Source organism: Alnus glutinosa, chromosome 10 (assembly GCF_958979055.1).
Source record: "Alnus glutinosa chromosome 10, dhAlnGlut1.1, whole genome shotgun sequence".
Lineage (NCBI taxonomy): Eukaryota > Viridiplantae > Streptophyta > Magnoliopsida > Fagales > Betulaceae > Alnus > Alnus glutinosa.
The window spans coordinates 9,838,977-9,851,358 of NC_084895.1; the positions used below are offsets into that span (position 1 = coordinate 9,838,977).

The window sequence follows — 12,382 nt, forward strand, 5'->3', positions numbered from 1 at the left end:
GAGAAACAGAAAGAAATTCAGGCTTGGTGTAAGAAGCTTCGGAAGAAAGGTCATCACTATAAGTCCAAGTCCCGTCTTTTTAAGAAGCAACTCGCTCTGGTTCCTTGGCTCCGAGGCCTTAGTTGGGGCCGAGGATCCAATTGGGGTTTCGAGAGCTTGAGGACCATGCTTCTTCACCCGGAAGTTTTCAAGGTTGATCCCGAGACTGTGACTCCCGACCTTCTTGGAATGCTCGAGACAGCAACCAATGAATTGCAGACTCTGGGAGTGGAGTTTTTACCTGACGTGGAGGACTGGAACGAGGATGCTCCCAACCCTTATCGAGATGACCTAACTTCGGGGCCTTCTGTCTCGGAATGTACTCCCGGTAGGGAAGAAACCAACGAGCCTGGGGCTGGTGATGATGGGGACTCGACAGAGAGCCTGCTTTTGTAAATATATATATATTTTTCTTTTGAACCGGTTGTATTTTGAACTGAATACTAAACGCATGTGACCAAGTTGATATGTGAATAGAACTAGTTTTTATACTTTGGTATTTTGATGTGTTCGCATAAAATTTTGTTTTGCTTGTGCTACCGAGTTGTATTTGATCTGGTCTGGTTTGGTTTGAACTGAGACATTCCTTAATGACTTTAGACAAATTTGGTGATTTGTCCGAGTCACTATTGAGGATATGACCGGTGCGTGCTCCGGGTCGGTTGTATTTCGAACCGAGGGAGCAACGCTTTGATTTGATCTGGTCTGGTTTGATTTGAACTGAGACATTCCTTTAGACAAATTTGGTGATTTGTCCGAGTCATTATTGAGGATATGACCGGTGCGTGCTCCGGGTAGGTTGTATTTCGAACCGAGGGAGCAACGCTTTGATTTGATCTGGTCTGGTTTGATTTGAACCGAGACATTCCTTAACGACTTTAGACAAATTTGGTGATTTGTCCGAGTCATTATTGAGGATATGACCGGTGCGTGCTCCGGGTCGGTTGTATTTCGAACCGAGGGAGCAACGCTTTGATTTGATCTGGTCTGGTTTGATTTGAACCAAGACATTCCTTAACGACTTTAGACAAATTTGGTGATTTGTCCGAGTCATTATTGAGGATATAACCGATGCGTGCTCCGGGTCGATTGTATTTCGAACCGAGGGAGCAACGCTTTGATTTGATCTGGTCTGGTTTGATTTGAACTGAGACTCCATGCTTTGAATTGAACTGAGAATAACCATAAAAATGCATTGTCGGTGCCAACTTTGAAACAACAGAAAACATAGTATAAGCAATTCACATAAAATATTTCTTCAAATGCTCGGCGTTCCAAGCTCTCGGTAATTCTTTGCCGGTCATATCAATTAAATGGTATACCCCTTTGTCGTGGCATCGTATAACTCTCTATGGGCCTTCCCATTTTGCTCCGAGCTTTCCCTCGATTGGATCTTTGGTGATCGGGCTTACTTTTCTCAAAACCCAATCTCCGAGTTGGAACTTTCGTGGGCTTACTTTTTTGTTAAAGTAACGGGCAGCTCGGTCTTGGTATGCAGCCCATATTACCTGCGCTTCATCTCTTCTTTCTTGTAGGAAATCCAGATTGAGCTTGATTCCTTCGTCGTTGAGTCCCGGATTGTAGTGTGATACTCGGAAGCTGGGTGATCCGACTTCGGCAGGGATAATTGCCTCTGATCTGTAAGTTAAAGAGAAAGGAGTAGCCCCGGTGGGAGTACGTGTCCTGGTACGGTAGGCCCAAAGTACCTCCAGGACATATTCGGCCCAAGCTCCGTTCTTTCTGCCGAGCTTCTTCTTTAGTGTTTTGAGAAGAGTCTTGTTCGTAGCTTCCACTTGTCCATTCGCCGGTGGATATATTGGGGTTGAGTAATAATTTCTGATACGGAGTTCGGCACACCATTTTCGAAATGGTCCACAGTCGAACTGTTTTCCGTTGTCGGTAACAAAAGCGTATGGGATACCAAATCGACATATGACTGAATTCCAGAGAAATTTTACTACATTGGCGGTAGTGATAGTGGCGAGTGCCTCGGCTTCAGCCCACTTAGTGAAGTAGTCTACTGTGACAAGAAGGTATTTCCGCCCACCTTTTCCCAGTGGCATAGGCCCGACTATGTCGACACCCCATTTTGCGAATGGCCACGGCGAAGTGATAGGGCTTAATTTTTCAAGGGGTTGCTTCATCACCAGGGCAAACCTCTAACATTTATCGCATTTTCGGACGAGTTTGACCGAATCCTTATTCATTGTTGGCCAGTAGTACCCGGCTCTCATTGCTTTGTGTGCCAACATCCGAGAGCCAGAATGGTTCCCGCAGACCCCTTCGTGTATTTCTTTTAGTACGTATTCCGCCTCGGAATTTGTAAGACACTTGAGAAGTGGCTCGATATATCCTCTTCGATAAAGTGATCCTCCGATAAGCACGTACCGGGCTGAATGCATTTTTACCTTACGAGCTCCCAGCTTCTCTTCGGGTAGGGAACCGTTGCGAAGGTACTGAATGATGTCAGTGGCCCACTCAGGTTTGTCTGATCTTTCTTCAATCTCCATCATGTCGAGTTTTGGAAGGATTGAAGGCTCGGTCTGTATCACCATCCCCCGTGTGGATGTTTTGACGACGGGCCCAGTACCGGAACCCATTTTGGAAAGAGCATCAGCTCGGGCATTCTCTTCCCGAGGAACTTTTGTTACGACAGTTCTGTCAAAGTTAGATTGACATTTACGCACCTTATCAAGATATTGAATCATCTTTTCGCCTTGTGCCTCGGCAAATCCCTGCACATGGCTGACTACCACCTGAGAGTCGCTTCTGATTTCCAAGTTCCTTGCTCCCATTTCCCGAGCTATTGAAAGCCCGGCCAAAAGTGCTTCATACTCGGCTTCATTATTGGTGGTCACAAAATCCAGTTTGATCGCATATTGAAAAGTTTCTCCATCCGGGCTTGCAAACGTGACACCGACTCCACTCTTCTGGTTGGCCGAGGAACCGTCTACATACACTACCCATGTTTCCTTCTCGGGCAGTTCTTCGCTTTCGGGCGTATTGCTGAACTCTAGTAGGAAATCGGCTAACGCTTGACCCTTGATAGAAGTACGAGGGGGGAATTCTATGTCAAACTGTCCCAGCTCTACCGACCAATTTACCAACCTGCCGGAAAGATCTGGTTTTTGTAATATCTTCTTCAGCGGATGCTCGGTTAACACCCGTATAGCATGTGCCTAGAAATATGGCCTTAGTCTTCGTGTCGAGATTATTAAGGCGAAGCCAATTTTTCGATCCGAGGATACCTCTCCTTGGCTCCATGGAGTGCTTTGCTGGTGAAATAAACCGGTTTTTGAATGCCTGAGTCTTCTCGGACCAAAGCTGAACTGACTACCGATGATGATACTACGAGGTAGAGATACAAGATTTCTCCTTCCTCGGGGCTGCTCAATAGCAGTGGGTTAGTCAGATACTCTTTTAACTTCTTGAAGGCTTCCTCGCACTCACTACTCCACACGAAGGCTTTTCTCAAAATCTTGAAGAATGGGAGACATTTGTCGGTGGACCAGGAGATGAACTGGTTAAGGGCTGCTATTCTCCCAGTCAGCTGTTGCAGTTGTTTGGTGGTCCGGGGAGATTGCATACCGAGGACAGCACTTACCTTCTCGGGATTCGCCTCGATTCCTCTTTGCGAAACCATGAATCCCAAGAATTTTCCGGAGGAAACACCGAAAGCACATTTGGCCGGGTTGAGCTTCATCTTGTGACTCCTTAGTGTCTCAAAACTTTCCCCCAGGTCGGCTATATGGCCGGCGGCTCGTGTGCTCTTGACAAGCATGTCGTCAACATAGACTTCCACGTTTCGTCCGATCTGATTTCGAAACATTTTGTTGACGAGCCTCTGGTACGTAGCCCCGACGTTCTTTAGACCGAACGGCATCATTTTGTAGCAGTATAGACCTCTGTCGGTAATGAACGACGTTTTTTCTTGGTCAGCTTCATCCATGTGAATTTGGTTGTACCCTGAGAAGGCGTCCATGAACGTCAAAAGTTCATGACCGGATGTAGAGTCTACAAGGAGATCGATCTGGGGTAAGGGAAACTATCCTTGGGACATGCTCTATTGAGATCGGTGAAATCAACACACATTCTCCACTTCTCGGTGGCTTTCTTGACTAAAACCACGTTGGCCAACCACTCTGGGTAGTTTACTTCTCGGATAAACCCGGCCCGCAGGAGTTTGTGTACTTCCTCGGCTATGGCCTGGTTTCGTTCCGGTGCGAAAGTCCTTCTTCGTTGTTTAACCGGTCGATGGCTTGGATCAACCATTAGCTTGTGGGCTATTACGGATGGGGGTATTCCCGGCATGTCCTCATGGCTCCATGCGAACACATCTTTGTTTTTTCTGAGGAATGCCACCAGGGCTTCCTTTATTTCAGAGGGGAGCTGCGCGCCTACACGGACCTTCTTCTTCGAGTCACCGAGCTTGAAATCTTCCAATTCCTCGACCGGCTCCCCCATCGGTGATTACTATTTCTCTTCATCCTTTTTCTTCTCTCTGAGTCTCGTGGCTTCCGGGAGCTTCTTCAAGCTTGTATTATAACATTCTCGAGCCATCCTCTGGTCTCCTTTTTCGACACCGACTCCTTCTTCGGTGGGGAATTTCATGCTCAAGTGAGGGGTTGAGGTCACAGCCTTGAATTCATTGAGAGCTGTTCTCCCGAGGATGGCGTTGTAGGCTGATGGTCGGTCGATTATTAAGAACGGAACCATCACCGTCCTCTGCCTCGGGTACATTCCCGCTGTGACCGGAAGCTCGATGGACCCGAGTGGGAGCACTTGTTCTCCTGTGAATCCCACAAGCGAATGTCTCACCGGGATCACCTTACTTCGATCAATCTTCAATTGCTTGAAGGCTGACCTGTAAAGGATGTCAGCCGAGCTTCCTGTGTCAACCAAGATGCGGTGTATTTTGTGGTTGGCTATGGCCAGACTCAGTACCAGAGCGTCGGTATGTGGGAGAGATACCCCTGCGTAGTCGTCATCCGAGAACCCGATCACTTGTGCGTCTCGTTTTTGGGACTCTGGAGGTTTCTGCACCGAGTATACCTCGAAATCCCGTAACTGCCTTGCATATGCCTTTCGTGCCGAGTTAGACTCTCCTCCTCCTCCGAATCCCCCCAAAATTGTCTGGATCTCCAGGAGGTTTTCCTGCCGTGCTGGTCTGGCTCGGCTCCTACTTCTTTCTCGTGCGGCCCGAGGTTCTGGCCTGCGTTCCGATTCCCTTCCCATTTCCCGATTTCTTCCTCGATCATCCCGGGGATTGTTTTGATTCTGATGGGACCGATTCTGATGGGGGCGATTGTCGTGCTCCGGGTCTTGCTAAACTCTTTGATCTGCGAGGAAAATGACAAGTTTTCCGTTTTCTATGAAGCGTTCAATCAGAAGTCTCAAGGATATGCAGGCTTCTGTGCGAGGCCCGGTAATATCGTGAAACGCACAATACTGGTTGGCGTATTGTGAATGCGGATTTGCGAGCACCGGCCGAGGTTTTCGGTACATCGGGTCTCGCTTTATCTCCAGGAGAACATCCATAATGGGTGCATTGAGGGGGGTCCAGTTGTGACCCCTTAGGGACTCCTGATCCCGCTTTGGCCTAGTCTCTTCTTCTGGAACACGCTTCCGTTCTTCCTTCCAAAGGTTCTTCTTTTTTGGATTCCCGGAAGTGGATGGGCGAGTTTGCTCAGGTCCCAATAGAGCTCGAAGTGTCTCCTCCTGGTTGATGTACTTCTCGGCTTTGCTCATAAAGCCATCTAGATTCTGAGGGGGCTTCCTGGCTATATCAGCCATTAGGGCTCCATCTTTTCGGATTCCCTGAAAGAGAGCTCCGTAGATGAAATCATCGGTTGCTGCTTCGGCTTCAAGTCTAGCCTGGTTGAACCTCATGAAGAAATCTCTGAGAGATTCCTCGGGTCCCTGGTGTAATGACATCAAGGATCCGGACGGCTTTCTTCTGACTCTTCCGGCCATGAACTGCGTCAGGAACATCCTACTGAGGTCCTCGAAATGACGAATGGAGTTTGGCGGGAGGCTCGTGAACCAATCATGGGCATTGCCCGAGAGGGTCAGAGGGAATGCTCGGCAGGCCACCATCTCTGGTGTTCAATGGAGGTCCATGTGAGCTCTGAAATTATCTAGGTGCTCCACGGGATCTTCAAGGCCCGTATAAAATGGGATCTCTGGGACTTTGAACCTCTCGGGAAGGCAGATATTTGCCACCTCCTCGGTGAATGGAGAGGTGGTCTTCTGCAAAAGGTTTTCAACCAGGGAAGCTTTCCCTTTATCGTTCCGTTGAATAGCTGCGGTCAGAACATTGCATCTTTGTTCCAACCGGGCGATCATGCCTTGTACCGCCCTTGCTGCCTCGGTTTGAGCAAGGGGAGGGTTTCCTGGGACTTCTTCTTGGTTGTTCGGCTCCCCAGAGCCTTCGACTCGGCTGCCTTCCTCTTGGTTTCCTGGGTCAGTGACAGTTCGATGAAGTTCTGGAACCCGGGCTTGGAGAATAGCATTCATAGTGGCCAAATCCTCGATGCTCTTGGCCATCTGTTCCATTCTTTCATTCAAGCGAGTGAGTTGGGGATCGTTGGAGTTTCCTTCCTCCCGGGCATTCCGGTCATCCCGGGGCACTCTGTTGGCTTCTGATCTAGTATTCACCATAACAGGATTTTTTTTAGTAGAAAAATGATACAAGTCATTCCCACAGACGGCGCCAAACTGTTGAGACAGTTTCCGGTAGGTGACGTGTCGATCAGATATTTGTCTAGGTTGCTCCTGGTCCACCTGAAAAACAAGGTTGCGTCGGGGGATTCCGACAACCCCGCTCCGATGCTTAAGTGAGTGTATGGTTCTAAGAATAAATGTGCAGAATAATGCCAAAGAGATTGATTAGCATGTACCTTAACATATGAAGAGGTTCTAGTATTTATAGAGGTTGAGGAGCAGTTATTGTCCCCCTGCATCCACGGGAATCGGCAGTTACATGGAGACGTGGCTTCGGTTACGCGGATATCTCGGGTTCACAGAATTAAGATCAGAGGCACGATCCTTAATGGATGGTGTGCTAAACTGCTGGTGAGGTCACGACCCATGATCCTATTTGGGGTCGTGCGTAACATCCTTAAATCCCGGGTAGTCTTAGGATGTCTGCGGATGATGGAATCATGGTCCACTCGGGCCGGTTCAATTGAATCAGATCGGGCCCGAACGGCAGGACTGGGCCTCCGATGGGTTAATTTGTAGATTGTTGGGCCTTGGTCGGGTGTATATGATGGGCCAGATTCTCGGGTTGGGCCTAGCACCCGAGAAGGTTGAAATTATTCCCAACAAATACTATGGCTGGCCCAAGAGGCATGGTTATGGTAACAAAGCAATTTATCTGGAGAACGAGCAGTTAATTCCTCAAATGAAAGAACCTATTAATAAAAGCAACATGCCTAACGGCAGCTTTGCAGGCCAAACTACTTTCCGTGTGATCTATAGCATAGAAGCCATTTACTACGCTCACGGATGAAGATCGAGGGCCGTTATAATGGCAACGAGGCACCCCAATTCTATGTTTGGTGGGTTTGTGGAGATGTCTCTTTTTTGTGTTTTTGCCTTTTTAAGCACTTGTTGTGGTATGTATAAGTAACATAGATCCGATGGGAGTCCTATACTTTAGTAGATAAATGTTGCAAATACCATGTATTTTCTACTTCTCCTTTTTCCTTGTTCTATATAAGTTCATCTCCTGTATTTTCTTAATTTTCTCATCTTTCTCTCTCTCATTCAAGAGTTAGTTAAGACTAGTACATCAATATTGTGTGATAAAAATGTGGTATATAGCATTTCTCCCTATCAAATATAACAGTGCCTACGAGTTCCTATATATGAATTGTTGAAAAAAGTTGCGCACGATCTTCATTACATTATCACTCCATGAAAATTGTTGAAAGATTGTGTACAATTCTTGTGGAATTTTATTAGTGTGGTCTATTTATGTTAAACTTAATAAAAAGAGAAATGCTAGATATATTTTAATAATTCTATCTAACATTCATCTAATAAGATTGATGTGACACTCTCAACTGACAATAAAAAAATTAAAGAAAGAAAGAATAACGATGGAGGAAGTCAATGAATTAATTAACCCCCCCCCCCCCCCCCCCCTCCCCCTCTATCTCTCTCTCTCTCTCTCTCTGAATTTGCAAGCGAGACAGCATGCACGAGATCTTGCCATCTTCTCCGCCAAATAAATCATGAAATAAAAGTGGGTTTTAATTTCGACGCATGAAATAAGTGAAGGAAATTGCAATATTCCAATGCAATTTAAGGGGAAAAAGAAAAAGGAAAAATATAAAATTAAAATGATGCTTTGAAAAACTTGTTTCTAGGTTTGCTGAGGAGTACTCAGGACTACTTTGTTGGGCCCAACAAAGTGAACCCACATCCCATGCACCCCCGAGAAAAAACCTAGTTGAAGTAGTCCACAGGAATGGTAGGAGCTATTTTTTTTTTTTTTTTTTTTTTTTTTTTGTCTTCGATCTTTTTATCTTCCAAAAGTAAATATAACTTTTAAAATTATTATTAACTTTTAAATGGATCACTATTAAATTTTGATATAATTGTAATTTAAAAATCACATCAATTTTATGGATAAAAAAAAAAAATGATTCAGAACATTACTCCAATTTAAAGGAGTCCCACCATGGCATTAGCGATGAACGTAGCTGGTACATGATGCTGAACGATTGCCATTGAGTCCAGCTGAACGCTACCCTATTTGAGTGTATGATATGAGGAGAACAGAGCACCAGAATTGGACTTAACACTAATTGGGCCAAAAGATCTAGAAGAGCCAAGACATCTTCCTACCACTCAGCAGTAGGCCTGTAGAAATAGGACGGTTATAACCGTTTTGTAATTGCTAAACGCTTTTAAATGCTAACGACTTAAGACAGAACAATTAGTGGTTTTAAGGATAGAGGTAAGCGGTTTATAATCGCTAATCGACTACCTTAATAACTACTAACCAAATCCTCAGCCACTTCGAACAACAGTTTGATTGCGCACCTTTTGCCAGCCATGAAGGCCTTCATGAAGTCAGCCTTGGAATATAATTAGCAAATATTATTGATATTCAGGTCTCCACGCTGCACTCCTTGGGTATGCTGTCATGCTTTGAGCCGCTGAAAGGGAGAGATCCGTTTCCAATGTCCACGTCCTTGTCCCCCAGCTTCTTCATCGCCGGGTAAACCGCGTCGAGCTAAGCCGACTTTGGCTGATCAGCTAGTGAAGCACCCGCTGGCTATAGCCCCTTGCGTGCCCAAGGACGCCGCAATCTTCGCCACCGGCGCCAGCTCTGGTGCCGCTGCCAAGACTTTCACGACTCCACTCGAACGCATCAAGCTCCTCATGGTCAGCGCCGGCGTATTCGTCACCACCGGCGGAGCCTCCCGCTTCCCCATCATCAAGCTCCACCCAAGAGATCATCAGTCCCTCTCTCTCTCTCTTCAGCTTTGTTTAGATTTCTGTAAGTTTGTTTAGCTTATGTGGGTTTGTGGGCATGTGGTTTTTTAGGGGATATATCGATGGCTACTGCGGAGTATGTGGAGATTGCGGTGGACGCCGCTGGGAGAGCCTTTGCCAGGAACAAAGGCAGAGATTGGGCCTCAGCTTCCAGGGCTGTTCGTGGCAAGTATTTGCGTGCTATTGCGGGTAAGGTATTGGGTTGTGTTAGAAAATGGGAATCTTAGTGTTTGATCCATTAGGGTGTGATGCTATTGCTCTTTAATTTAATAGTAGTGGGTTGCTAAAAACGTTGTGAGATTGGCTTTAAAGAGCACAGAAACACCCTTGGTTTCTTCAACATCACGAACGGCATTCATCTTGTATGGACCAAACTGTATTCATCTGGCACCACACGAATTTAATATGCAAAACCCACTGACCAAGTCGATCTGCATTCAAGAGATTTCTAGAGCAGTTATCTGGTTCGTAGTACTTGGAGATGTTTCAGAGGATTTTTCTATTGGATTGTACTTTACCCAACTTGGTTCTGGTTGCTTTACCCAACTTGGTTCTGATTTTTCTACCGATGGCGATGCGGTTGACTTTGGTCCTGGGGTGAAATGACAGAATGTTATTGGCCACCCAGGACTGGGCGGCAGGGAGTTTGGCGAAGGAGGGAACGTCGCCATTTCCTACGTTGACAGTAACGGAGATGCCAGCGAAAATGAAAAAAAAAAAAAAGTTTTACCATCTTTGCTCTCAACGAATTAAGAAAACGAAAAAAGAAAACAAAACAAAAATACAATATGGCCCTCCCAAACAGTAAGTCATTCTTCGGATAGTCTCCGTACTAAGGCTTGAAGTTTGGCCTTCTAAACTTCCAAAACCTTTGAAAAATGTAAATTTTTTAGAAAATATGTCCATAATACGTACCCCTACTAGATGCCATTTTTAATAAAAAATTTAAAAAAATAATTAAAATTTTTTTAAAAAAACTATTTTTTATTATTATTATTATTATTATTATTATTTTTTAAATATTGCGATCGAGCGAAGAACATATTGCTTTTTTCCAACATCGTCGTTGGGCACAATGCATGCCTGCAACTCGGTGAACTCGTCTCTGTCTCTCTGAACATGGATATAGCTGATTTTCTATCATTCGATGTCTATTATACTGATCTTTCGAAGGTTATGAACGATGCCAATTTAAATTTTGTTTTGTTACGAACGACAAACAAGTCTATCATCGTTGTGGAAGAACTTAATTAATGGCCATGAGCTTGTTTGTTGATGCTCATATTCATTTTTCTCTCTGTGATTTTTTAGCATTTAAAACGTTAACTAATACCTACTTGGGGCTCAAAGATCACAAATTTTCTCTCCGGTGGAGGATATTTTCCAGAGCAAGGCGAGCTTGAGCCCGGCCGAGATCAACGAGCTGATGATTGCGAACCAAAACTCGAAGAGTCGGGCTATAAAATCAGTCATCATGGCGTTGCAAACGGACGGTAACCAGAGAGGTGTTGAGAATATTGGGTCGTGATTGAGAAATAACACCACCCCAAACACCCATCTTTTTAAAAATAAAAATAAAAATAAAATTTTAGTTTATTTTTTTTTTTTTTAATTTTTTTAATTGAAAAATGGCACGTGGTATGGATATTATGGGGATATCTCGCTAAAAATAGAATTTTTCAAAGATTTTGATAGTTTGGGGGTCAGAGTTTAAGCTTTGATAGTTTGGGAGGCTATTCAGAAAATGATTGATAGTTTGGGTGGTTAAATTATATTTTTCCCAAAAAATAAATTCTGATATGGTAATGCCACGTCAGGGTTTATGTATGTGGGTGTGGGAAGTTGGATGTAAGCCTAGAATTTCTTTTTCAGAAGTAGGAGTAGGCAGTTAATAACTGATAACCGGCCACAAGAGCTGATTTTGGTTTTTTATATTTAATATAAAAAATATAAGTCAGTAGTGAATCGACATTATTGACTAATTGAATCAGCTGGAGCCCAAAACGCTCATATCAGCCCATTACAGAAAGGGCCCAACATTCAAGGGAAGCTCATATAAAACCATGACCAAGAAAGTCCACGTTAGCTTGCCTCTTCTCTTTTAAGAAAGTCCCACAGGGGCATGAGCACAACCAAAGCTGAAGAAAGGGGAAGTCCAATTATAATTTTTTTAATAAAAGACATTTGATCCTCTACTTCATCAAAGGAAGGATACTACAACACGGCAATGAAGCTGAAGAAGTCGTTTTTACGTTTCTTTTATATTCTTCAAATAACGAGGGTAGTTTTAAAATTATTAATTAATCAAAATTTAATAGTAATCAATCATAAGTTTTATAGTAATTTTAAAAATTATATTATTATTAAAACACAAAAAAGACTTCTAAAACTACTCGGTGAAGCTTGGTAGCACTGTAAAACCAAGTAACTTTACAAGTACTTTTCTTCCAAATATTACTTATCAAATAAATATTCTTCCAAATATTAGTCACTTACATATCAGTGCATTGCTTAATTTAAACAAACGAAACTGAAATTGTGAAATATTATATATCAAAAACCAGGCATGAAAGATCAAGTGATCCTTAGATATAAAAAATTGGAAATTATGCAGCAAACTCATAAAATGAATAGAACTAAGCTATATAGACTTCAACTAAGGGCAATAGGAAACATATCTGTGGATTGAGAAGAAAGGGGCTCAGTGGGAAGATGACTGTAAAATGGGCTGGCAATTTTTGACACGACCCGTGAACCCGGCACGAACACGACACGAAAAATTCAGGTTTGGGTTTATCATTATCGTGTTCGGGTCATAATCAGGTCAACCTGA

The 12,382-nt window shown here is 44.1% G+C and overlaps 2 protein-coding genes across 2 annotated transcripts; both read right to left on the reverse strand.

Moving 5' to 3' along the window:
- Nucleotides 1-2,198: 2,198 nt before the first annotated feature.
- Nucleotides 2,199-4,021, reverse strand: LOC133879009 (uncharacterized). Its single transcript, XM_062317561.1, has 2 exons — nucleotides 3,288-4,021; nucleotides 2,199-3,147 (listed from the first exon to the last, which is right to left on the reverse strand). Exons 1-2 carry the CDS (start codon nucleotides 4,019-4,021, stop codon nucleotides 2,199-2,201), a joined length of 1,683 nt encoding a protein of 560 aa, XP_062173545.1.
- A 1,343-nt stretch (nucleotides 4,022-5,364) lies between these two features.
- On the reverse strand, nucleotides 5,365-6,135 carry LOC133879010 (uncharacterized). The gene has a single exon (XM_062317562.1). It carries the CDS (start codon nucleotides 6,133-6,135, stop codon nucleotides 5,365-5,367), a length of 771 nt encoding a protein of 256 aa, XP_062173546.1.
- Between the last annotated feature and the right edge of the window lie 6,247 nt (nucleotides 6,136-12,382).